Genomic DNA, 24752 nt, shown 5'->3' on the forward strand with positions numbered 1-24752 from the left:
TCCGTCCTACTCATATTCATCACCTCTCCCATATCCTCACAATGCCTATCCCTCATATCATACCACGATCCCCAACCACCCAATCCATTTTCCGGTTCCAATCCCAAAAGGCACAGCCAAATCCGTACCATTATGCAACAAACACCAATCTCTATCCAAGAAAATGCCGCAATAACCGGAGGACAAATGGAAATGTCAAGAAATAAACGACGGTAAGAATGGTAGTACACATATGCCTTCCGTGCTTTTCTTGCAAACCTGCCAGTCGCTCGATGCCAATTACACCCCAATTGATGAAAACCGAGAAGAAAGCCAAAAAAAAAAGAAATACATAAATCATAACAAACATGTCAAATCATCGAGGCAGCTGCCTCTGTTGTGGTGGTGTGGTTCCCGTGGGTGTATTTCCAGCCCCATTCTCTGGCCAGCCGGAGCAACCAAAAATAGTGATTCTCCATTCGGAGAAGGCCCTCAGTTTTGTGGAAATAGCACATAGCTTCCTCGTGTCGCTGACGTCTTCGCTCGAGCTCTTCCTTTGAAAGCCTTTACGCTAGGGCTTACCACTGGCGCTGAGGTCTTCCGTCCATGCACAAGAGGTCTGACCACTGCCTCTTTGGGCATGGCTGGGAACTCTGCGACAGGACTTAAAGCGCTGCTTGGCTCGACAAGATCTGTCTTTTCGATTGTGAGCATGGCTGGTGTAGGTGCAGCATGGGTTTCTCCCATGCGACGCCCATTTTCCATAGCCAGAGACTTGTTTCGACGATGTTGCAACGAGGTAATGGCTGGAGCTACACCCTCATCATTCGAGATAGTTAAAGCAGCGATACTGCTCGAGACATCGACCTCAGGTCGATGTGACGATCGGATCAGGTCTGGAAGCGACGACGCGGATCCAATGCTTCGGTGCTCTTGAGATAAGCTAGCAGCACGAGCAAGCAGGATCATCGAATCTTGACTTCCACGAGAGTTAGCGGAGACGCGAGTGCTTGACGAGCTACGTGCCGAGCCTCGAGAGAAGTCTGATGATCGAAACGATGCAGTGCTCGAAGCCCCTTCGTCTACGGGAGACACCGAGTGTTCGAATGGCTCTGGTGCAAAGATTGTTCCCGATGTCGAGTCGTTTCCGAAATGCTCATTATAGATGGAATCTTGGTCCATCTGTGATTGGAAGTCGCTTGGGATCAAGAGTGTAGGCGACAGAGTGAAACCGTGAGTCTCTTTGAACGATGACGCGTGAGAAGGAGAGCGAACATGGGCAGGACGCAAAAAATTAGGGGTTCGCGGGTCGGAAGGCGTCGACATTATGGAGACTGGTGACAACTCGGGAAGATCAGAAGGCGATGGAACTAATAGCGAGGGCCGAAATCGACCATGGTAAGTCCTCTCCTCGTTCTGAAGACGCAGTTGAAGGGCTGGCTGACTTGTTGTCGATACTGACTCGCCCGCTGCATTGGCCTCGACCGCTGAGCATCGATCCCAATCATAATTGCAATCAGCCTCAACTTCGTGCTCGTAACACCAATCAATGTCCGATTCCCATGAATCTGTCGTGAATTGGAATGCTGGTGCTTGTTGCAACTCATGCGATGACGAGGTCGCTTCAGGGAGTGGCGTTGTTGAAGACGCCATTTCCTGTTTGTCATTGGCCTGTTCCACAGACTTTCGTCGCAATGCCGGCACCGATTGAGACATTCTCAGCTCAGCACTGGCGGTCGAGAATCGCGACCTCCTCGACAACACATCTTCATCTTCTTCCTGAACATCAGTCAATTCAACACCAAAATTTCCAGATGGGGATGCAGTCAATGGCCATGCTTCATCTCCTGGCGTCGTCACGGCGTGTGACAACGGGCGGTTTGAGAAGTCTTCCTTGCGCTCGTCCCAGCTTGGTGGAGGTGGGATTGGCAGGTGGAATGGTGCTGGCCTTCGAAATCCCCCATTAGTGTATGGCCGCTCAATAGTAGTTGATGCCAGAGGATCGAAAGTGTCAAATAGAACTGAGGCTGTCCGAGAGGAAGTTCTAGCTGGTAGTGCCACAGGACATTCGGGCGACAGCGGCGAGCGGGGTGGTCGTGGCGGGGCTATCCTGAGTTCATCGTGTGATTTTGCGTATGGCATGGTTCGTTGAAGCTGATTGACGGACTTGCGCAGCACAGCGCGATGTCGGGGTCTGGTTGAAGAATTGGGAGAAAGCTCCTCAGTTGGAGTCAAAGCTAAAGCTTCAGAAGAGAAGTTCTCGAAATGCAAGTCTTCAGCCCTGATGCCTTTCAACTCGCCATGTGTTGGGGCTTGTGATGCGCGAATAGCTGAAAATTCGGAGACCAAGTCCATACGACTCGTACGCTCTAAGTTGGGAAGGTGATCTTGTCGAGTATGCGTGACGTGCTGGAAGTTGTAAGGTCCAGAGATGAGATGCCGTCGTCGAGAAACACTCCTTTTGCCGTAGTAATGCTCCTTTGCGGATTCCTCCTCAATGACAGACTCGTCGAGAGTGGTCGACGATCCTGAAGTTCTTAAGCTGCTAGCATTGTGTTCCCTCCTCGACTTCCTTCCACTTCGAGAAAAGATCGATCCGAATATCTGGACACTTTCCGGCCGCTCAGATCGAATTGACGGCATGCTGCTTGCGTTTGAAGAGCGTCCAGAAGATTTCCGAGACAAGCTTACATTATCCGTTGAGCCAGATGTCGACTCGCGGGAACGGAAGGAAGATGTAGCGGAAGAGAGTGTGTTAGTCCTTGAATTATTCCCAAACAACGAACTTCTTTTCATCTGCTCAGTATAGGCACGTATCCGTTCGGGCGATGGCGGCCCATCGATCGCGGGTTCGAGAGAATTGGAGACGAAGTCGTTTCCGTCCGTGGGTGGTGAAGGCGGGGGAGTCAAGTCTTTCTTAGATGACTTCTTTACCGCGGTGACGGTATAGAGTCCAAACATATTGCTCAGCAAGAAGATTGCAGGAGTGACAGCTGGTCAAACGCGAAAATAGACTGGGCCGGTGGGGATATATATTTAAGGATCGATGTGGGTGCAAGGGATCCCGGGTGATGTCGTGTGCCGGCTCATAAATTCTTTAATTTTGGCTGTGTCTGGGTGCCTTTTCTAGAACACGCAGCCCTGTGGCAATGGTGATGAAATTTGTCGGATCGTCTCTGAACATTCGGTTTGGGACAACGGCACAGCAATTGCTCGTTTTGGTTGAATGGGGTCTCTTTTGTATATACAGATCGCACGCTTCGTCTGGAGAGTTTTCAGCAAGTGGCTATATTGAATCTTGCTATTGCATGGATCCGGGCTTCGCAAAGTTTAGGAAACGGCTTCAGGGTTTGCCATAGTTGAAGTAATCGGCACGGCACAGAAGCGATGTTTGTACGGCGCGCTCGCGTTTTGGACATCTGATATAGGAAGGGAACATGCTCCGAAGAAAGTTTACGTACCTCAACTGGAAACTTCTGGTTTCAATATGACAAGCTATAAATGACAGTGCGAGGCGATCGAATCCAATCGCAGGATGCTGAAAAGTGGTGTCCAGGCGGAGTGGAGTGATGACATTAACCTGAGGTAAGTCTCTAAGAAAGCGAATGCAATAAGAAAGCTCTCCTTGAAGCTGCAGAGGAAGTAAGCCGGCCTCATGCAAGAACGGAAGCAGGAACTGCTCGCGAATAGAGCTGGCTTCGGTTCGGCTTCGACATGCAGGACGGAGGCTGACACCAAAGTCGAGATCGTGGTGATATTCCGGACGGTGATGTGAGTGAGAGAGAGAGTGTGTATCGCGAAACAGCCTTCGAGGTGATGGTTGTTTCCGGACTGAGCAATCAATATGAATCGAAAACTGACTGACAGCGGATTATCTCTGGAAGGATTGCATTCAATGCATTGATACTCGATTGTCCCGTGCACCTAGCACTTCCTTCACGTATTTCTGGTTCGACTTGAGCCTGGGTCCTGGTCCCAGTAGCTGGGAACAATCGTCTTCCTCGCAGGGAGCCCTGCCCTCGAAGCCCGACACAGCAGGGAGGTCGTCGAGCCAGCCAACCACACCCTAGACATAATTTACTGCCACTGCACATAAGGAACGGACACGGGGGTCGCGCCTTCGACCAGGAGCAAAATAAGTTGGCCGGGGATGGGTCGGGATGGGGTGGAGGAGTGGAAGATGGCGAGGATGGGATGGGATGGGATGGGATCAACAAGCGAGCGAGAGGAGTGAGTTGAAGCGACGCGCTGTGGTTTGATGAGCTCGCAAAAGATGGGGGAAAACGCGAATCCAAACTTCCCAAAGTCAATACTGCTATACTTACTAAATGCACCATGTCGTCTGGTTGGTCAATTTGCATCTTTTTCGAACGCCAACCGAATTTGAGTTAGAGTTTCCCGTTAGCCAAGCCTCTCACTATCCCAGTAGTCACAGTGGGGTTCAGGGGAAACATCTGAAGGAAACTAAGTAGTAATCGTGGGCTGGGCCATGGGCCAGCCAAGTCTCCAGCGTTGAAGCCATCCATCACCTTCCATGTCTCCTCGCTGCGCTCCAAAAACCATGCAGATGGCGCTGGGTGGGCGAGGAGCATTCCGGTGGAGGCTTGACGCATCTACCGTCGATGGCGATGAGATTTTGTGATAAGGCCAGCAGCCCGTGCAAGGCGGCCGGGAGCAGCCCTTGAAGATGTTGAGCCCGCCGGCGTAGGCATGGTCCCGCGAGGTGAGGTGAGGTGAGTGAAGTGAGTGTTGGTTGGGTTGGAGAAAAGTGATATCGATAGTGTTTGATAGAGGCTGAATGCGTGGAGCTTTGATTGCTTCCAAGCCAAGTTCCAACGTCTTTTGCGGGTAGTGGAGGACCGCCCGTCGTCGGAAGAAAAATGAATCAACAATAATGTCTCTCTGTCCTTTCGGAATGCCGTGACCCACTGACTGATGACTGCTTCTTCGACTACTGCGCACACTGCAGTGAGCACAATTTGTTGGAGCATCGAAATTTTCATATGCAGTGAAGCAGTGAAGCTACCTAGGTACTGTATGCGCAATGAGCGATAGGACCCCTCTAGCGGTGTGCCTGGCACCCACCGAGACGGTACAGCACAGCACAAGCGCGAACCCCTGGAAATGCTGAGCTGGTGGTGGTTGGCGGGTTGGTCTCGAGCACAAGTGGTGCTTGAGCTTGGGGAGAAGCGTCTTGCAGGTGCAGGCGATGATGATGCGTCTGTGGCCCGTTCTTCTCCCAGTAAATTTACTTCGTACTCCTCCAATTACGCACTTACTCACTGTGGGAGGTACTCGAAATGGCAGGCACTCCGGAAATACCTAAGTAGAATGCGAGCTGTCACGTTGTATTCCGTGCTTCCCTTTTCCTACAATGGATTGCTGGGCATCAGATAAGAACTCAACCACGACGCTGGGTTTCTCCAAAGAGGCAGGTCTCACAGTGGAAGGAATTGAGAATATTCCCAAGCTTCGATTCTGTTGCACCGCCGCGGCGATAATTAGGATTAAAGCTAAGTACAGTAGAGCTAGAATTAGAGCTAGATAATGTTAGTCTTAGGCGAGTCGTGCCAATCAGGCCATATCGAAGGCCGCCGGCCCCACAAGCTGCTTGACCCCTTGGTGAGGCCTTTACAAGACTGCATGTTCGTGCATGTGTACTTCGTACCAAGCTCACAAAGTCGTCGTCCCCGTCCCAGCGTTGGGTCGTCGGCTATCGTAGAGAGGTTTCCATGAAAAGAAGCTCTATCCACCTAGTGAAGGCACAAGCGTTTTGGGGGCTTCTGCCAGCCCACACAGCCCACATACGGCTACTCGCTACTCGAGGAGGAGTGGAAGCAATCCACCGCCTAGAAAGAGTGGTTGGCATTTCTGTGGATGCGGATCCTGACACCCTTGGTCCCGGTGCACAGAGATTGGAAGATCACATATGAAAGCTCGGTCTCGGTCTGTGACAAATGCTGGGGTTCGTTGTTCCTCAAGGATATTGCAAGCCCACCCGTTCTCAGGGCTTGCAAGTGCAGAAGGGCCTGCTGTTAGCGAATCAGCACCCCGTTTCCCTTGTGCGTCCCTCGACAGTAGATAATTGAAGTATCCTAGATGGAGGTACTTCTGGCTCTGCATCCTGGGAATTGTACAGATCGAGACACAGAAGCTGGGGACGACAGTACGGAGTACATTGCAGAATCCCAAGAACCTTAGATGAAGAGACAATGGAGCAGAGGATTCGGATTGGGAGACCGAACGCGAGCCCTACTGCACTGTAGGTAGTGCCATGTGTAAACAGCGTGCGTGTCTGCCACTCTCATTCCTTCTGCTGAGACCGTTTGTGTCGAGGAATTGGGTTTACATCGAACGCGCCATACGTTGGTGGCTAGCCGGCTCGAAAGTTGAAGGAGCGTTGTTTTCTCCGACTTCGTGGATCTTCTCGCGTGGACAGGAGATGGTCCATGTTATCCCTGACGACAGCGAGCAGTGAGATGAGGGATGTCTCAGTTGAGTCAGTTATTACTTGAAGGTGACCTTGCACACTCCACAGCTCTTCGCTGTCGATACGTGAGGTCCCCGGGACTAAGATCATCGTCATTCAGCCATCTTGAGGATGCGACTTTGGGATGCATGTCCAGGAAGATGATGCGAGAGAGAAGAAAGTAGCTAGACAGAAGACGATCAAGCTTGGATTGCAGCGTCAGCAGAGGTCTAGAAGGTCGGGAGATTTTGGGTAAAAAGAAGAGTGGACGGCTGCTCTGATTCTGAACAAGGCCGTACGGTCCGAGAGTTTTTCCAGCCGAGCAGTCTGTCCGAAAGGGGAACTCTTCACTGCTCCTCGCTCGAAACAGCAATAATGAAGCAGATATAGATACTATGGATGTATTCCCAGGTGCGGATGGCTCTCCGCAAACAACAACTTTCTGTCTCATGAAACTGTCAGTGCCTCATACCGCCCATCACTCATCCCATTTTTCACCTCGTCTTGTCGTCCAATGTATTAACCTTGAACCCAGAGCAAACATGACCGTACAGAAGTCACTGCAGCAAAAGCCTAGCATGCGTTCGTTCGCACAGATGCTGGCCCCTTTTTTCATCTCTGCACCCCAAAAACCATCACGATTCTGAGCGCTCCGGTTCCGGCTCCACCTTGATGGATCAATTCACGTCTTCAGTACAAAGACTGGAACCCTAGGACCTGGACAGAATCAGATCTGACGGCTTCATGAGTACGACGCACTCCGCCGCTTCGTACAAGCTAGGATGCCCTGACATGCCATCAGGCCCAGCTGCAACAGCAAGTCGAATCTGCCAATCTGTCATCAGAGAAGATCCCCAAGTGAAGACTGGGAACCTTTAGCATCTTCAAACTTTGCTTATTATTACATCTACTGCTCTACTAGTGTACGCTTTAGTCTGGCAAACCAAGTCGGCATTGGTGCAGCGCTGATCCGCTATTCAATTGCGCGCGACTTCAGTGTCCGCAGCGTTAAGACGGATCCAACATCGAGACATTCCCCTACCAAAACGCGACCCAAGTGGTCGCCGACCTGCATGTCCTGTTCTGAAAATCCACGCAGACTGAAGCACTCCTGAGTCCCTTCACAGATCTTCCCCACATTCTTCAAACTCAAATGTCTTTACTCCAAGTACCGACATCTACCCAAGAATAGCCCGAGGTATCACAGACACAGCTACATATCACAAGCTAACTGCAGCCGCCTACCGCCACGGCACTTAGGATTACGCTACTGTATGGACAAAGACCTCGACAATCCTTCAAGCCTCAACCTTCTCAGATGTTCCCATTCTAAAGCCTCCACTGGATTTCTACCAGTTCTCGGCTCCTCCTTCTCCACACATACCTCACTAGCTAGCAATAGGTCTGTCAATCTCGCAATTCTACACCGGAATCCCCTCCGTCGCGTCATTTTTCTAGCAGACTATTGAGGTTTAAGATATTCGCTCCGGTTGCTGTTCGTGCCGTGCCGGCTGCCATGCTATGGCGTTCGTCTTACCGAAAACTCACTAACTCTCTATCTACGGCTTTTGTACTAAGATTGCTAGAGGCTTTTCCGAACACTCACTAAGAAATGCTCCGTTGCTGTAGTACAGCCACTACATCCCGTCTCGCTACACCTACCCTCACTTGGCTCAAGCTTAAGTATTTCACATGAGACATGCACAATGTCGCAGTTCTGTAACGCTCGTCTTGCGTTAGGATGGAGTTAGCACCTCCAACAGGAACTGTTTCTCAAGACTCGAAATTCCCTATCCAAAAAAGAATCTCAAAATAGGACAGAGGCGTAGCGTGGGAGGTCGCTTGGTGGGGGTCAGTCCCATCTCCTCACACCTTCCTCATTTTCTTCTCCTCAAGAAACGTTTCGACGAGAACGCCTCATCTGTGCATTAATGAAGGATGCAGGAACAGGCACAGGTAACGGGGATACCGACCATCTGGCACGGGAATACCAGCTCTCGACCTCTCGTTCCAGGCAAGATCTTGTCCATAATGTACAGATAACAGGTAGGCAACAAGTACCAGATACATTGACATCCCATGAAAATTCTCCGTCGACACGAACGTGACGAGCCGCCTGCCTATCAGAGAACGCAATCCCGTCCCGCTCCACCTCTTGCTCTCAATGCCGATCAATAATACACTTGCTTGGGAGATTAAAATCGTGATAAAAAAATGCCATCAATTCAACACCTCTCACCTCTCGTTGCACAACGTGCACCGTGCCCACAGGAATTCCCAGAATCTCGGTATCACCCAAGAAAAAACAAAACAGTAAAACCAAAGCGGCAAACGGCACGGGAGGATCACACATATCAGAAGCAAATCCCCTTTCCACGAACTTGGTTAGAGTTGGCAAAAGCAAATCAACTCCAGGGACGCGCAAAGAAGCCAAAAAAAAAAAAACGCCCACAGCGCTGTGACCAAGTGGACCCTGAATATGACGGACGGACAGACACACGGGAAGATCACCAGCTGCCAAACCGCCGGTATGTAAAAAAGAAAGAAATTGTGAAATATGATGGAAGAGCAACAAAAAGGAATTTGTAGCGTGCGTAACACGATAGCCAAAAAAGCAATTCAATAGCATGCTGAAGATCGATCAACTTCCAGAATCTGGATCTGCCGGCCGCGGATCTCTTTCTTCACCGTCTCTCTCATCTCACTCGAGAGGAAAAAGCAAAGCAAGGAGCCTCGGCACGTGCGCATTCTTCACCTTGAAGAGAAGATCTTCTCTCCCTGTCCGTTTGTCGTGTTCATGAAGATCGTAATCCTAATCGTAGGAATGGCGAGCAGTGACGATCATTCTTTCATTCCTGGACACAACTTCTGTTTCGAGACAGACGAATGCGGCGCAGGATTTCTCGAACGTACGAGAAGCACGTGTGTGACGAATTAGGTATAGTATGAGATATGCGGTAGGGTTACACTTGGGAAGTCAACTGCAGACGGATGGGCGGCTAGGCCCGTCGTCAGGATGCTTGATCGCTGTCTGGATATCTGTGTGTGTGTGTGTCGAGTCTGAGAGGTATGTATGTAGGTAGGTGAGAGGATCATGCTTGTATGTAGTAGTACGAGATGTCATTCAAGAAGGTTGAATTTTCTCGTTGCAGCTTTCAAACGCGAAAGATGGGAGCCACTGTGAGTATCGCTGACATAGAGTGCTTTCTCAACAAAATGAATGGGCCGTGGCGGATGGACGAAACAAGCTGAGCGAGAAAGATTGAGATCGGGCTGCAATGATTGTAGACAGCTATTTCTGTTCTGGGATCATGGGCTCGATCAGTCCCTCAAGACCTTGATTCAAAGTGCTTAGCAAGACTACTCCTTATTCTTTCCAAATCACAAAGAGTTGAAGCACTCTTTCATGTCTCCGTAGAGTCCCCGTTTCGAAGTTTGGGTCTGATTCGTGATTTTTCATCGCGTTTGCCGCCCTCATACTTTGCTCGTTGCAACCCCGCTTACCCCGCGGAAGAATTTCATCTTCCTCACTTTTCCACGGGTATGGAAATTTGGGTCCTTAATAGTTCGATATTTGAGTTGGGAAATGATAGGTTCTTGCTAGAATAATGTTATGTTGTTCGGCTTTCCCTCACTGAGTTATCTTTGCCATTGCGATGGATTCTCCACAGTTTCTCTCTTATTAGTTGGTGCTACTCGTCCGAGTCGTTCAAGATATAAATATTTTATTCTTCCTTGTGTTTAATATATCGACAATAACTTCTTGAGAAATGAAGCCGCTCATGTTCGAAATAAAATCCCTGCTTTGCGCTGGACATCATCTGGAACATTCAATATTTTCCATTTCCTCCACGGCAAACTGAACAGTAATCTAGCAGTACTCTTTCTCCCAAATATAGACATATTCTACATCCATTGTGCATCATTCCCAAGGAACTCTCTCACTTAACCCACTTTGTGCCTCCAATGGATCCCTATCTGAACGCAAACTCAAACTCGCGAGTGCATTCTCCGCGAATTGGAGCGATGCTCTAGTCATTCTGCAAATTAAGATCAGAAGAGGACATGGTTCTTTGTCTAAAGTACCAGCTATAAAAAAGCTCAAGAACCATGAGGTTGAAGTTGGACGATAAATGTCGTCAACTATCCTCTTGTTGTTAACATGCAGGGAAGCTCGAATGAATGGCAACAAAATGCGGTCAACACAACGGGATAGCAAAAAACAATCCTGAGTTTTCGGATGGAATATTATGATACTTAAGGTCTTGCCCATGAGTTGGGGTGTAGGCCGAGCTTGTCACAATGTTCACCTACTGAAGCTGGTATCCGTTGAGTTATCCGTTGAGTATAATGAGAAGCAAAGTGGGAGGGAGGGGTCTTTGTTTATATACCTGCGGGTCTGCGGCCGTCTGCGTCCGCTTGAGCGCCTCATTAGATTCACTTAAGCAGCAATTGAGATTGGAAGGTGCAATGTTTAGTCACTGGCATGATGTCTGTTGAATTCAATAGGTGAATTGACGATCCTGGGCCCCAGAGGCTAACTCTCTGCCTCCCTTGATTTCTTTCTCGACCCATTAGATTTCGAGTCAACCGAATGGCCAATTCGGGAGGAGAAATGGAACCAGAAAGTTGTAGCAAAGCATACAAATTGCACCTTCAAAGGTTTAATTCTCCAGGACTTGAGACAGGGGTCCGTCATGAGATACACCCGCTTGGTAGAAGCCTTATTATCCAATCGTTACTTGACTTATTGCAACAAACGGGAAACTGTCAAGCTTCTAGAGATGGAAATTGCATTCTCATCGGACAGGTTTCACAGGGCGGCTTCTTCCCTTTGGTTATGGGGCTAATGTTTTGATAAATCATTAACAAGGACTCCATGACATCTCGTTAGCAGGATGATGTTGCGAATGTTGGACATTGGCTAGTCATAGAACTCCCGACGAAAGCCGCAACAATCCGCCTACGGTGTAACGATACCTAGGCTTGATCAAACATACCATTGTACATTTGGATAAGATGTACAAGGGGTGGAAACGAACATTGACGACGGACTTGGCTCGCAGAATTCGCTCTCACGCTAAAGCTGTCATTACCCCTCCCTCAGAGCTTCGAGATCATCGGCAACTTCCACACAACAACCAAGTTCACTGGCCAATATATGAGCCAACATGTGAATCTTCCAGGTGTTGGGTACCGAAACGCAGGAACGAGATGAGAAATGGAGACCCCGACCCAACGACCACAGCTCGCAAGATGTCCAACAAGGTTACAGAGGAGATGAAGCAAGGAACCCTGGAGAAGCAGAGTTGGCTCTATAAATCTCGCAACTTGCCTTTCTTGAGGTGTTGGTTGTGGTTGGTTGATGCATCTCATAGCCGAATCAAGCACGAGATAACTTCGCAGAGGTCGGAATAAAACAGAACGCGAAGCGATGTCCAAACGGCTACTTGCCGTGTCGTTGTGTCTGGAACATCATCATGTTGGCACATAGATATAATAGAGGGTCTTAAGCATCGCGTACAGAAAACACGGGAAGAAAGAAGCAAATCCCACCACCGTGGCTGCACGGGCTGTTTCGCAATCCGTGAATTCGATGGCGTATTATGGATAGATTCTTCTGTGATGTCTACCCTATGTATGCACGATCGGAATGCATGGCGCCCATTCCAATCTCCCTTTTTTGATATCTAGTATACAACAAATTCGCCCTGTCACTCCCCATCCCAGTGCATTCGCCAAAAGTTCAGCGGCCATGGGGGAAGCCACCATGCATATCTACTATCGTATCACACCTCTGCCGCACCGCGCTGCAGGCACGGTTGCAAATGAGCCATGAACACATGGAAAGTTATATCTCGCTACCAGAGATGAGCAACTACTCATCATCAGAGTCTGCCGCGTTATCAGCCTCTGCCATCGGTGTATCTCCATCCTCGGCGTTGCCGTTTGCTTCAGGCGAACCCCCATTCGCAGCTGCAGGCTCATCTTCGTCATCATCATCGGAATCGATCATGGTTCGTCTGCTCTTGCGTTTGATCGGCGCAGCAACAGTCTCATCCTCATCGCTTCCAGCATCGACGTCCATATCGGCCGCAGGCTCATCACCAACATCATCGTTCATTTCTTGTGCCGCTGCAGCAGCGCCATCATCTCCTTCGCTATCGCTCTCAACCACAATTTCGCTACTCTTGTATTTGTTGGGCTTCTCGGTTGCAGCTTTCTTGGCAAGACGTCTCTTCTTCTTTGGCTTCTCTTCGTCGCTCTCGCCGCCGCTACGAGGACCACGGCTTCGTCTCTTGCCATCGAGACCACTGTCTTCGTCGTCGGTGATACCGTCCTCGTTCTTCTTCTTGCGTTTGCCCCCTGTGCCAGCAGCACGAGGCTTCTTCTTCCGCTTGACTTTTTCGCCTGTCTCGCTGTCCGTAGTCAGCTCTGCAGCCTCTCTGGCCTTATCTTCCTCAGCTCTTGCCTCTGCAAGCTCACGATCTCGCTCGGCAATCTTTTGTCTCTCCTCTGCGATGGCTCGCTTTCTCTCCTTCTCAGCTTCCTCTGCCGCTAATCTTGCTTCCTCACGCTTTCTCAGCTCTGTTTCTCGAGCTTGCTTTGCAGCCTGAAGCTTCTCGGCATTCTTCTCTTCATACTCTCTCTGAGCTTGAACAGCACGCTCCAACTGCTTTCGCATGGTATTTCGAGCCATGTTTGCTCGCTGTTCGACATCGTGCTTAGGATAAGGTGTTTGAGGATGTTGGGAAATAGCATCTAGGGAAGCCACGGCCTCCTCGAGTCCAGCAGCAGCGGCTTCAACTTCTGCCAGAGTACGCTGTGTCTCCGGTAGTGCATAGATAGTGGTTGCAAGTTGCAGCTGCACATAAGCCACATTGAATTTGAAGTGAACTTGCTCGGAAGCAATCTCTAAGGCCTGGATTTCGTTAGCTTGATTCATACTCTTGAGAGCTCCATACTGACCTTCTGCGAATAGTCGAGAGCATTCTTGAATGCTTGCAAACTCTTCTCTGCCTTTCCCTTTGACAGCCAAGTTCGCCCCAAACAAGCCAGAATTTGGGCATCATGTGCTCGATCCTTCGACAACGCGAGTTCATAATGCTCAATGGCCTTCGAGTATTGTCGTAATTCATTGAAGATGTGACCAAGATTGACGAATACACTAGGATCTTTGACGGTTTCTCGAACCTTGATGAAGATAGATAACGCCGTCTTGAAGTCCTTCTTATCCTCGACGAGTGCAATAGCAATTCCCTGGGCAGCATATGCATTTCTGGGATCCAGCTGTAGAGCCTTATCAAAGAACTCAACAGCCTTGACATACATGTTCGTTCGCTTTTGCTTCTCTTGATCAGTCTCACGTCGCATCTCACGGGCTGTAATGAGGTAGAGATTTCCCATCCCAATCAAAGCGTAACGATCATGTTTCTCGTAGTTCTGAAGTGTGTGCTTGTAGTGTCGAAGTTCGGGATCTTCAGCAATATTGCCACCTCTCTTCCGAGAATGAACTTTGCCGAGATACCAACCGTACAAGGCTCGCACTTCAAGATCTGCAGATGACTCGTTATAGAGCTTCACGACTGCTTTAGGACCTTCGTCTGTAGGATTTTGGCGCAGAGAAATATATGCAAGTCGAGTTCGCGCATCTGTGTAATCGGCGTGACGGGCGAGAAGTCCATCATAGACATTGTGGGCTTCGTCAAGCATTCCATTGGCCTCGTATGTACGACCAAGATTATAGCTGATGGTTGTGACGAGCGCATCTGTATCCATATCTTCTTGCTTCTCGCCTACCTTGATGCAAGCGTTCAAACCCGATTGAAACATGTCTCGGGCTTGATCGAACTTCTCTGACTGGTAAAAGAAGCATCCCATATTGTTCAACAGTTGAGGAGGGAGACCTTCCCGAACTCTCTGCCGCCATGTAGCTTCTTCCTCTGGATCCTTGGGTCGTTCATCCTCAGGGACCTGATCAAATTCTATTTGCTCTACTTGTTGCAAGCATTGCAAGCTCTTATCAGGCTGATCGGTCTCGTAGAGTCGGGCAAGATTCAATAGCACTGAAGCGTCCGGGATGAGATTCTTCTTAGGATCTTTCCATGCAGTGCGAACGCTTTCAAGGTATCCTACTGCCTTCTTGTACTCGGGTGACTTCTCCTCTTTTGTGTTCGCACCACTTTGCTGGACGGTAAAGACCTCTTCAGCATATAGGGTACCAAGCAGCGCCATTGCCTCCACATTCTTCGAATTTTGGATGATTTTCTCGAGTCTCAATTTGGCTTCGCCATAATCACCTTTCAGTACCGAAAGTTGCGCAACACCAAATTTGGCTGGAAGAAATCCACGATCAGCACCACCCCGAGCTTCATCAGCTCTTCGATAGCAATCTGCAGCCTTATCGTAATCATCGTTGTAATGTTCCTTTCGAGCCAGCAAGTACCAGCCATCGCTTGCAATGGCATTGACATCGGTATACTGGATGGCCTTTTGGGCGAGAGTCTCAACATTAGGTAATGACTTTCTGGACAAGAAGTACCCAGCAAACGTAGCACAGGTCAAAGGCAAATCTTTGTCGGCCTTGAATGCCTTTTGTGTGTATTCTGTCATCGCTTTCTTGTATAACCGAATGAACTCAGGCCCATTGGTAGGAACGTGCGCGCTCGAATCGAGGTAGAAGAGACCCAGGAGGATGTTTGCGATCTTCGAGTCTGGATTGATCTCCAAAGCTCGCTCCCAAGCCGTCTTTGCATCATCCTTGAATCCAAGCTGCCAGAAGCAACAGCCAATTCCAATGCGGGGATCCGGGTCTACCATGTCTGGCATCTTGTGCAGAGCATCTTGGTAACCTTCCAAAGCCTCAGGATATTTGCCCAAAGAGAAATTCGCTCTCGCCTTTCCCAAGACCGCCATTATGTTTCTGCCTTGGGATACTCGAATTGCGTCTTCGAAAGACCTCAGTGATGAACGGATCATATCTTGCTTTTCATGATCAGTCGCACCAGCTGAAGCGGATTTGGAGGGCGGTTGTAGGGATGCTTTGAGTAATTGAAGAACGCCTCGTGCAAGAAATAGAGGAGGGAAAGCAGGATTGATTCGTAATGCTTCATTGAGTGTAGAAGTCGATTGTTGTAACCAGTATTCCTTCGTCTTTAAATTTGACGCCGCATCGTCTGGGAGGACTCGCGGAGATTCCCTGCTCTTCCAAAGGAACATCCAGCATAAGCAAGTCAACATGCTGAGTTTCTCTTTCTGTCCACCCCGCATAGCTGTTTGTCCCTTCTGCAGCATTTCGATAGCATGATCAACCTTCTTTTGCTTGGCGTATGCAAGAGAGACCGTCATCCAGTATGTGCGCGCCGCGCCTTCGTTCTCTAGAAGAGTACATAGTTCGGTAGGATCATCCAACAAGTCTTCGAGATCGACTTCGACAGCTTGATCGTCATCTTCGCCCTGCACGGGAATATCGATGGCAGACGGGATGTCTGAGAATCTTTTGCTCATCACCCTATGCCCAGGAGAGACAGCAGCATAGCCATTTGTTCCACCATTAACGTGTCCGTTCGTTGCAGTCGCCATTGCGTCTAGTATTCGAGGGGCGCAAGCTTGAATGGCCGTATGCGAAGCTATCGAATGTAGGTGTCGAGATTGAAAGTGAGGATCACGACGAGGCGCAAAGGCTTTTGAGGAAGCAATGAGGTCGCTCAGAACGTTGAGAACATTCCGTCCGGAGGTGATCGAGTTGCAAGTGTAGTCGAGGTGGGGGTTCGTATCGTTGGAAAGCCAGTTGGCTTGCGTGAGGCTGTCAACTCAAATTTCTGTAAATATCGCGTTTCTGGCGTTGCACGGAATCAGTAAACGCTAACCCCTTTAGGCGAGACAACACCAAAACGTCGGCTAGAACAAGCTTCAAATATACTCACAAGAAATGGTCCCTGAAAAGGTAAAACCACTTGGTTTAAATATCAAATGAGAGGACGCTTGAGACACTAGCCATAAAACCACAACGCCTGTCGTGGAATTCCTATCATGCGGCGAGCAGACATCTGTGCAATTCCCAAGCAATCATCAAATCACCTAAGCAGTGCATATTATTGACAAAACTACATTTTACAAGCCAGGCATGTTTAGTCGCATATCTATTAAAGTACATTCTACGCAATGTTGGTGCAAACAAGTTTGCGAAGCCATGTTACGTAGCAGGTGCTCCACCCCGATGCCCCTTTGCAAGTAACGCCAACCCTGCCAAAAGAAAGCCCAGTATGCAATCCCATGGGTCTCCGAGACACCAAACCCCGTCATAAAGTTAAAAACACATCGATCGGGGAAGACCTTAGTCATCATCGCTCTGAGCACCGCTACCGCCACCATTTGCTTGTTGAGAGCTGTTGAATGTGAGCTTCAGTTTCGTACTGGATGCGATGGGAGTTCCAGCGCTGGTTCCAGGAGCGGTGGAACCTCCATTTCGAGATGAATCGTCGACATCGCCGAGTTCAGGATGCTCATTTAACTCGTCGCGGATCAGTGAATCACACGCATTCTGTGACAGGTTAGTATATATGTGGTTGCAATCAGAAGATAACTTACCTCAATCGTGACGGCATCCAGGAAGATCATGCTGCCGTCTTCGTTGTATTGCTTTGCATTGGCGCAAAGTTGACGAACGTCTCGCTTCATGTCAGAAAGGCTAGAATACTGCTCTTTCTTAATCTTCTTGTCGATTTCTGCCATCGAAATTGGTTGCTGGATAATGATGTAATAATCCGGGAAATCTTTCTTGGGTACGAGCTTCACAAACGGTCCAATGATCTGTCGAGGCCCAGCTGAGGAAGAATCATCATCCGAACCAGCATCAGAGTCAGACGTTAACGCCATGAGACCCTCGTAGATACTTCGCAAGCTTGTTTGAAGAGTGGCTCGGTGCTTGGGACTCACGGAATCACCGTTAGTCGCAGCTCCCTTGCTTGGTCGACCAGCAGGTCCACGCTTTCGCTTAGCAGGTGGTTCGTCGTCGACTTCTTCAGCCTTGCGTTTGTCTTTTGCACCCTTGCGAGCCTTGTTCTTCTTCGGTGTAGGTTCTGGCTCTTCTGTACTCGCACGACTACCCTCAGGCGAGTTCTCGATTGAGCCTGGTAGCTGACCAAGTCTCTTCAGACGATTCTGCTCACGGCGGTCCTTTCGTGCTTGCTTACGGGCAGCTGCGGCTTCCGGACTGTCCTCATCGTCGTCCACAGCATTGAGCCATTGTTCCTCGGTAAGACCATCATCATACTTGACACGAGTTCGCTCACGAGCACCACGGCCCTTGATTTCTTCAGGTTCGTCGGAAATAGGATTGCCATCGGACATATATATCTCGGGAAGTTCATTCTCGGCCATGAGACGGGGAACACGCTTGGAGCCAGGCCCATTTCCATAAACGGGATCCTTGGCTCTTTGTTCATCCATTTGCTGGAAGATAGCAAGCTCCTCGTCTGAACGGGCTAAGATCATGTTGAGATCCTCGTCGTCCATCTCTTCTTGCTCTAAGGTCTCGGCAGCATCCGCGGTTTCCAACATGACTCGAAGCATAGCGTCACGATCAGTTTCAGATGATTTGTTATCGAAACGACCAGCTTGGATAACCTTGCCATCCATATCCAGCTTATATTTGGCACGCTCGAGGATCTTTTCTTCTACAGAATTAGAGCTGATAAGTCTCAAAATACGGACTTCGTTCTTTTGACCGATACGATGAGCACGATCCTGAGCTTGCAAATCTTGATGAGGATTCCAATCGGAGTCGTAGATGATAACCGTATCAGCAGTCTGCAAATTAAGACCTAGACCACCTGCACGAGTCGAGAGCAAGAACATGAAGTATGGCGAGTTAGGAGCGTTGAATTCGCGAAGCAGATCAGAACGATCGTCAGACTTTGTAGTTCCATCCAATCGCAGGAATTGAATACCACGATAGCGCAGGAAGTCCTCCATGATGTCCATGATGGCAGTCATCTGGAAGAACATCAAGACTCTGTGACCAGTACGTTGATATTTGGGCAGAACCCGATCCAACAGCTCAAATTTACCTGCTGTTCGCCATAACAAGTCGTTGCTAGTGCTTGTCGGGTTCATCTGGTTCTCAACTTCGTCGAAGACAAAGGGATGGTTGCAAAGCTTTCGCAACTGCATGATCATATTGCTGAGACCACGAGCACCAGTCTTTCCACCCTTGCCATCGCTGACAACGAGCTTGTTGTGGGTAACCATTTGCTTGTAGAGACGAGCTTGAAGGGAGGAGAATTTGCACTTGATAACTTTCTCGGTCTTATCAGGCAAATCCTTCTCGACATCCTTCTTAAGACGACGAAGCAAGAATGGTCGCAAAACCTTGTGCAAACGTCGAATGACGAGAATTTGTTCTTCTTCAGTCAACTCCATCTTGTCTTGACCACCGGTATTCGCGAACGGTGTGTTGAACCACTCATCGAAAGATTTCACGGATTTGAAGATAGTCGGAAGGACGAAATTAAGGAGAGCCCACAATTCGGGAAGGTTGTTCTGCAACGGAGTTCCGGTAAGAATAAGACGGTATCTGGTGCTGTAGTACTGAGTGAGGGTGGCACTAAGCTTGGACGATGAATTCTTCATGCGGTGACCTTCGTCAATGATCATGTGAATCCATTTGATTTTGCTGAGAACAGGCCTGTCCTTGATGATATATTCGTAGGTTGTTAGGAGTACCTGGAAGTTGCCGTAACGGATCTGCTGTTGTTGCTGCTTTCGAGCCATTGGGTTTCCCTTGTAGACCACCTTCGAAATGGATGGTGCCCACTTCTCAAACTCCAAAGTCCAATTTGTCAGGGTACTGAGAGGTACAATGACAAGGAAGGGTCCATTCTGCTTCTTCGCTTCGATGAGGTAGGTAATTAAACTGATTGTCTGAATGGTCTTGCCGAGACCCATCTCGTCTGCAAGAATACCGTTGAGGTTGTTGTTGTAGAGCGAAATCATCCACTGGAGACCCTTCAACTGGTACTCCTTCAATGTACCACCAACCAATATCGATGGCTGAACATTGACCTCCTCTTTGATACGATGCGCAACAGCGTAGTAATCAATCTTTCGAGTATCTTGCTCCTCCTCTTCGTCTTCATCAGATTCATCATCAATGAAGTCGTCGGCATTGTCACCATAACGCTCGGCAGCCTTTCGTTGTTGTTCCTTGACGGAAGAGGCGAGCTGGGACAAGAAGCCATCTGTCTGTCGAAGCAAGTGAGTAATCCGAGTATCCTTGGCTTGATCGAGCAATTTGAGATAGGCTTCTTCGTCGTTCGACTTCAAGGCCTGGAGACGCTGCTTGGCAGTTCGTTCAATTCGCTTCTGCTCTTCCTTTTCGATGTTCTGGTGTTGAGCCATCATCATCCTACCCAGCTTCTGCATCTTCTGTCTTTGGTTGTGTCCAGCCGTGTTGATTTCCCGAGAGTGGTTGATGACTGTCTGGAGGTAATCGGTATGCTTCTTCTTTTCGCGGGTCTCCCGAGCATCGCGTTGTTGCTTCTCAAGCTTCTCGGTGATACGGGCTTCTCTCAACGACTGCTTCTTCATACGACGATAATGACTTCGATTGGCAGTCATTGCAAGATTGTCGTATTGAATCATTTGACGGCCGATCCTCTCCCGCATATTTCGTTGCTTTTGGAATAACCCTAGCATCTTCATCTCAATCAGGGCCTTACGCTTCAGTGTATCTTCTGGAGCAAGAACATCGCTCCGCACATCAAGGTGAGCAATATTAGCGGGTATAGAGCGTAGCTCTTGCAATCTAGCTTGCATACGATTGTAGATGATGTTTTCTCGTTCTTGTCGGATCTTCTCTAGGTTGACGCCAGAAGGGACAGTGCTAGGAATCAAGGGTCGCTTCTCTCGAACCTTGTGAAGAGAATAGCTGATCTTTGATGGTAGATTCGCATGAGGTGGCTTGAATCCAGTATACTCGTGCTGCTTCGGAACAGTTTTCTTTTCTACGTTACCATTTATAGTTGGGGTGGCATCATCAACCTTCGCAGACGAAGCTTCGAGGGACTGTTCCGTAATTGGAGACTTCTTGGGAGCCGCAAAGAGCTGTTCTTGTGTAGCAGCTGGAATACCCATGTTCTTCGACAGGCACTTGAACGCAAATATCTGGTGCTTGAGGATACTCAATTGTGCTTGTGTGAAGTATCCACTTCCGGCTGCTGTTGTGCGAGTGACGCCACCCTTTTGCAAGCCTGGAGCATTCGCCGTCGCTGGGATAGCAGATGGGCCCAATGATGTCGTCGTCAAGGCTTGTGTATTAGGCAGGGAAGTCGGAGCTTGGGCAGTACGTGTGCCATTCGCGCCATTTGGAGCAGAAGTGGTAGCATTTTGCTGTTGGTTGAGCATCTGCTGTTGCTGCTGTTGCTGCTGCTGTTGGGCGAACTGGGCTCTCTGTTGTTGGTATGCTCGTTGATGCTGCATGCTCTGGAGTATTTGATAGACTCTTTGAAATTCGGGATCCTTATCCGAGACGCCAGATTCCTTCATCTGCTTGTATTTCTTTGAACAGTTAGCAGATGTCATTCTAGGATACCACGTAGTAGAAGGAACATATGTTGCGCCAAGTGGTACATACCTGCAGAGTTATCTTCATCTCTTGTGGATTCTGGGGCATCGCAGAGCCCGGCTGTTGAACAGCTGGCGCAACGGTAGCCATGTTTGTGGAGTCGCAATGGATAGGTCGATTACTTTCGTGATTCTTTATGATTGATCGCTGCGCATATCAGGACCCAGCCTTGCGCATCAGGTTGGCTAGATAGGCACGACCGTGATGGCGAAGGGATAGGTGGTCGACAGTGGCGGCGTCGAAGCCGTGTTAAGTTGGTGCGGGACAGTTGAGGTAGTGTGTCGGGGCGCGACTGTCGTTGAGTTCGCGTCTGTGTTGATGCTTGATGCTTTTTTCGAGATGGAAGTCCCTTTGGCGCAAGGTCGATTGATGATTAAATCGAAGCTGAAGGGGGTCAGGCAGCTGTTGGCGCGTAAGCGATCCAGAAAGTGAGGGTATGCGATCAGTGAACGCGCAGAACACGCGTGCTGAAGTAAATGAAATGTCCCTGATGATGGGGGGGGCACTTCGCGATAGAGGTCGGAGTGGGTGAAGTCGTGGTGATTCCTCCAGTGCAAAGAGCTGATCACGGGTAAGAATCCAGAAGCGAGACTAGACCATTTTGGGAACAAGCGCTCATCCCACGTGACTGCATGTATGTGGAAGACTCAACTCCTGCTCCTTGTTCACTGGACACCTAGACTAATGTATTTGATTTATAGATGTACAATACTTCAGTAATGGATCTTTACGACTGACTAGAACTGCGGAGGATCAACCTTCGTGTTGTCAATATCTTCTTGTCATCAGAGTACAAATTCCCAAAACTCGAAAATCCTCAACTTCCACAGAAAATCCAGACAAATGTCTCCAAAAAGCAGGTTCTCCGAGATTTCATACCGACCAGTAGTGAATGACCCCTCAGCGTCTTATCATTTAATATATTTCATCACTGGAAACCCAGGCCTGATAGCGTATTACGATACCTTTCTTGCAACTCTATATGATTCACTGTCGAGATCAAAAAATCAATCTTCCAACTATTTTCACATTCACGGGCAGTCTTTGTAGGTATTGGGAAAGCCCCATTTTCCTTTCCTTTCCCGAGACATTGTCTTATCCTTTTCTTGAAATAACAAAGATGCAAAATGCTAACGCTCGTTACCTAGAGCAGGATTTGAAGAAGAAGAACCGGAGCTCTCATCACCATACAGTCTAGAGGACCAGATCACGATTTCCTTGACGTCACTTCAAAGACAGCGAATACCCTCTGGGGCTCTTCAAGGGCAGCCATATGCCAGTGTAATCCTTATTGGTCATTCTGTCGGGTCTTATATACTCCTGGAACTCATTCAGCGCCTTCGTAAAAGTTCGTCCTCTCTCAACATCCGAGCCGGCATCCTCCTATTCCCCACCGTCACTCATCTCGCTCAAAGTCCTAGTGGAGTCAAAATCAGCAGGTTGTTTCGGATTCCTGATTTTGCGAAGAGAGCAAGTTCTGTGGCAAAAGCACTTGTTTCGATAGCACCGAAGTCAGTATTGAAATGGCTCGTTGGCCTGCTGACTGGTATGCCGAACGATTCTGCTGAAGTTACCACAAGGTTTTTGAGAAGTAGCATGGGAATATGGCAAGCACTGTAAGCTCCGACATATGTCCATCGCGTGCTTCTGGCTAACGACAACAGGCACTTGGCCAAAGATGAGATTGACTTCATTACTGAAGACAAATGGGACGAGGATATCTGGGGTATAGAACACGAAGAGACAGATCAGAAACCTCACATCCCGAAATTGATCTTCTATTTCGGCGAAAAGGTATTGTTCAGTCAACCGTCAGAGGACAGCTGCTGACCAGACTTAGGACCACTGGGTTGCAAATCACACTCGCGACGCATTGATAGCAGCTCGAGGTCGAATAGACATTGAGTCGTCTAGTTCCAAGCCTGTAATGCTGATTGATGAGAATGGTGTAGAACATGGTTTCTGTATTCGTGAGTCATCCACCATATTCAATTTCAACATGGTTGACGATTTCAGGACATAGCGAAAGCATTGCTGAAAAGGTGAAAATATGGATAGAAAACGCAATGGATGGCGAATCAGAAGCTTGAAGGATATTTGTTGCGCTGCTGTTCGCCTGTTCGCAGGCACGACGAGGCGGTCGTCAATGATAAGAATGATTGAGGTTGATTTGGGAGGCGAGGCGGTTTCTCTACCTCGACGTTTGAGCAAATATAGTGCTGTATGCAGTTCCACCCACTTCCTTGCCGTACTGGTCATGTCGGCACGTCCTCAAGCTGCTGCGTACAGTGAGCCATGCCCAGCTCTTGCCCATTCTTCTTAGAAGTCTGGTAGTCCCTTATTGTCGAGCGCTTGTTTAGCATTCTCTTCGAAATTCTCAGGCAAGGCTGCGTCCACAAAGAGCTAGAGCAATTCAGACTTTCTCGGCGAGACAGGTATACCCTCAATAGCTTTTCTCACTTTACAAAATACACTATACAGGGAATATCCCATCTTTTGAAATCCAAATCCAACTGCACCACAGGGGACGGATCCGAGCGTGATCCTGCTGAGCATTAGAGTAAGCATTGTAATCATCCTGTTTCGAACACTATGGCTCTCGGCGAATTGAAATGACAGAAAACCTTCAGGCTGGCTTTATAGGAAGGCAGCATATAGATCTTGGTTCAGACTCTTGCCAAGAATGGAAGGATTTCATGAATGAGAAATAGCTGACAAAAATGCCCAGCAACCACTGATATAGAAAACGTACAGGATCGTATGGTCACGTTGATTCATCAAATGAAGGATGTAGAATTCAAATGAAAAACAGGTAGACCAGTTTGTAGAGTGTATCGAGATCTACCTACTATATCTCCCGACTTCCAACATGGAGACGAGCTTGATCAGCTTCGATTTGAAGCGTACTCGAATGATTATTCATGTATCAACAGACAAATTGCGAAGGTCCACCATATAGCAAGAGGAGGTTCCGCACTCAAAGGTCGTCGGAATCACTCTAGTCTAGTACACAAAAGTGTATCCAGCTCAAGATCAGCTTAGAGTAGAAAGCTGGCCGAGCGAGGCAGAAGACAGCTGAAAATTGCAATGCAGGGCTGAGAAAAGATTTCATGCGTTGAAGCTTGGCATACTTGGCCTCGGTCCCGACGGAAGAAAAACGGAAGGGATTCGCATTTTCCAATCGGTGATTTGATCGATTGAAATGAGTACCAAGAGTGTACACGAACGACCTACTATCATCTGGCATTGTGCTTCGTTCTCCGGCCTCTGGGCAAGACCAGTCATGCTGATGCCTTCGGAAATACGGCAAACGTCTTGGCCTCAGGAGAAAGTACCATTGGCATAAGTGTCTCAATCCAGTATGCAAATCGGGGATCGACAGCATTTCTGTTGTCTTGTTGGATTCGTGGAGGAGTTGGTTGTCAAATTTAGATACGAGCCTTGAGTTTTCGCTTTGAGCCCGGAGTTCGGAAAAACTTGCTAGAAGCCCTAGACTGTTTTAGGTCCAATTCTCTCCACCAGTTCTTATCATGGCCCACTTGGTCAATTTTGGTTCTATTCTGGCAGGTGAGCACACGACTGATTGTGGATGTGGATGGAATGCCATGAGCTCGGCCTGACAGCAATGAGAGAGCGACGGCTTGTCTTGGCCTCACCAGCTCAAGCACAGCAGGCAAT

The 24752-nt window shown here is 48.8% G+C and overlaps 7 protein-coding genes across 7 annotated transcripts; 2 read left to right on the plus strand and 5 right to left on the minus strand.

The window, feature by feature from the left end:
* Positions 1 to 344: 344 nt before the first annotated feature.
* LY89DRAFT_191225 (uncharacterized protein) lies at positions 345 to 3034 on the minus strand. Its single transcript, XM_018205701.1, has one exon. The coding sequence runs from the start codon at positions 2938 to 2940 to the stop codon at positions 472 to 474; it is 2469 nt and encodes an 822-aa protein (XP_018067076.1). The 5' UTR covers positions 2941 to 3034; the 3' UTR covers positions 345 to 471.
* Positions 3035 to 3578: 544 nt separating this feature from the next.
* LY89DRAFT_191227 (uncharacterized protein) lies at positions 3579 to 4466 on the minus strand. The gene has a single exon (XM_018205702.1). It carries the CDS (start codon positions 4338 to 4340, stop codon positions 3819 to 3821), a length of 522 nt encoding a protein of 173 aa, XP_018067077.1. The 5' UTR covers positions 4341 to 4466; the 3' UTR covers positions 3579 to 3818.
* LY89DRAFT_191240 (uncharacterized protein) lies at positions 4467 to 5280 on the minus strand. The gene is made up of 2 exons (XM_018205703.1): positions 5065 to 5280; positions 4467 to 5012 (listed from the first exon to the last, which is right to left on the minus strand). Exon 2 carries the CDS (start codon positions 4980 to 4982, stop codon positions 4593 to 4595), a length of 390 nt encoding a protein of 129 aa, XP_018067078.1. The 5' UTR covers positions 4983 to 5012; positions 5065 to 5280; the 3' UTR covers positions 4467 to 4592.
* Positions 5281 to 11386: 6106 nt separating this feature from the next.
* On the plus strand, positions 11387 to 12029 carry LY89DRAFT_191303 (uncharacterized protein). Its single transcript, XM_018205704.1, has one exon. It carries the CDS (start codon positions 11468 to 11470, stop codon positions 11864 to 11866), a length of 399 nt encoding a protein of 132 aa, XP_018067079.1. The 5' UTR covers positions 11387 to 11467; the 3' UTR covers positions 11867 to 12029.
* Positions 12030 to 12326: 297 nt separating this feature from the next.
* LY89DRAFT_592304 (TPR-like protein) lies at positions 12327 to 16030 on the minus strand (the record flags this gene model as incomplete). The annotated part of the gene is made up of 2 exons (XM_018209691.1): positions 12327 to 13370; positions 13418 to 16030. The coding sequence occupies 2 exons, from the start codon at positions 16028 to 16030 to the stop codon at positions 12327 to 12329; spliced, it is 3657 nt and encodes a 1218-aa protein (XP_018067080.1).
* Positions 16031 to 16527: 497 nt separating this feature from the next.
* Positions 16528 to 21603, minus strand: LY89DRAFT_622675 (putative chromatin structure-remodeling complex subunit snf21). The gene is made up of 3 exons (XM_018210984.1): positions 21084 to 21603; positions 17039 to 21007; positions 16528 to 16991 (listed from the first exon to the last, which is right to left on the minus strand). Exons 1-3 carry the CDS (start codon positions 21162 to 21164, stop codon positions 16785 to 16787), a joined length of 4257 nt encoding a protein of 1418 aa, XP_018067081.1. The 5' UTR covers positions 21165 to 21603; the 3' UTR covers positions 16528 to 16784.
* Positions 21604 to 21742: 139 nt separating this feature from the next.
* On the plus strand, positions 21743 to 23432 carry LY89DRAFT_622679 (uncharacterized protein). The gene is made up of 5 exons (XM_018210985.1): positions 21743 to 22120; positions 22223 to 22690; positions 22739 to 22868; positions 22915 to 23044; positions 23091 to 23432. The coding sequence occupies exons 1-5, from the start codon at positions 21918 to 21920 to the stop codon at positions 23162 to 23164; spliced, it is 1005 nt and encodes a 334-aa protein (XP_018067082.1). The 5' UTR covers positions 21743 to 21917; the 3' UTR covers positions 23165 to 23432.
* The last annotated feature ends 1320 nt before the right edge of the window (positions 23433 to 24752 follow it).

This window comes from Mollisia scopiformis (assembly GCF_001500285.1).
Source record: "Mollisia scopiformis unplaced genomic scaffold LY89scaffold_20, whole genome shotgun sequence".
Classification (NCBI taxonomy): Eukaryota; Fungi; Ascomycota; class Leotiomycetes; order Helotiales; family Mollisiaceae; genus Mollisia; species Mollisia scopiformis.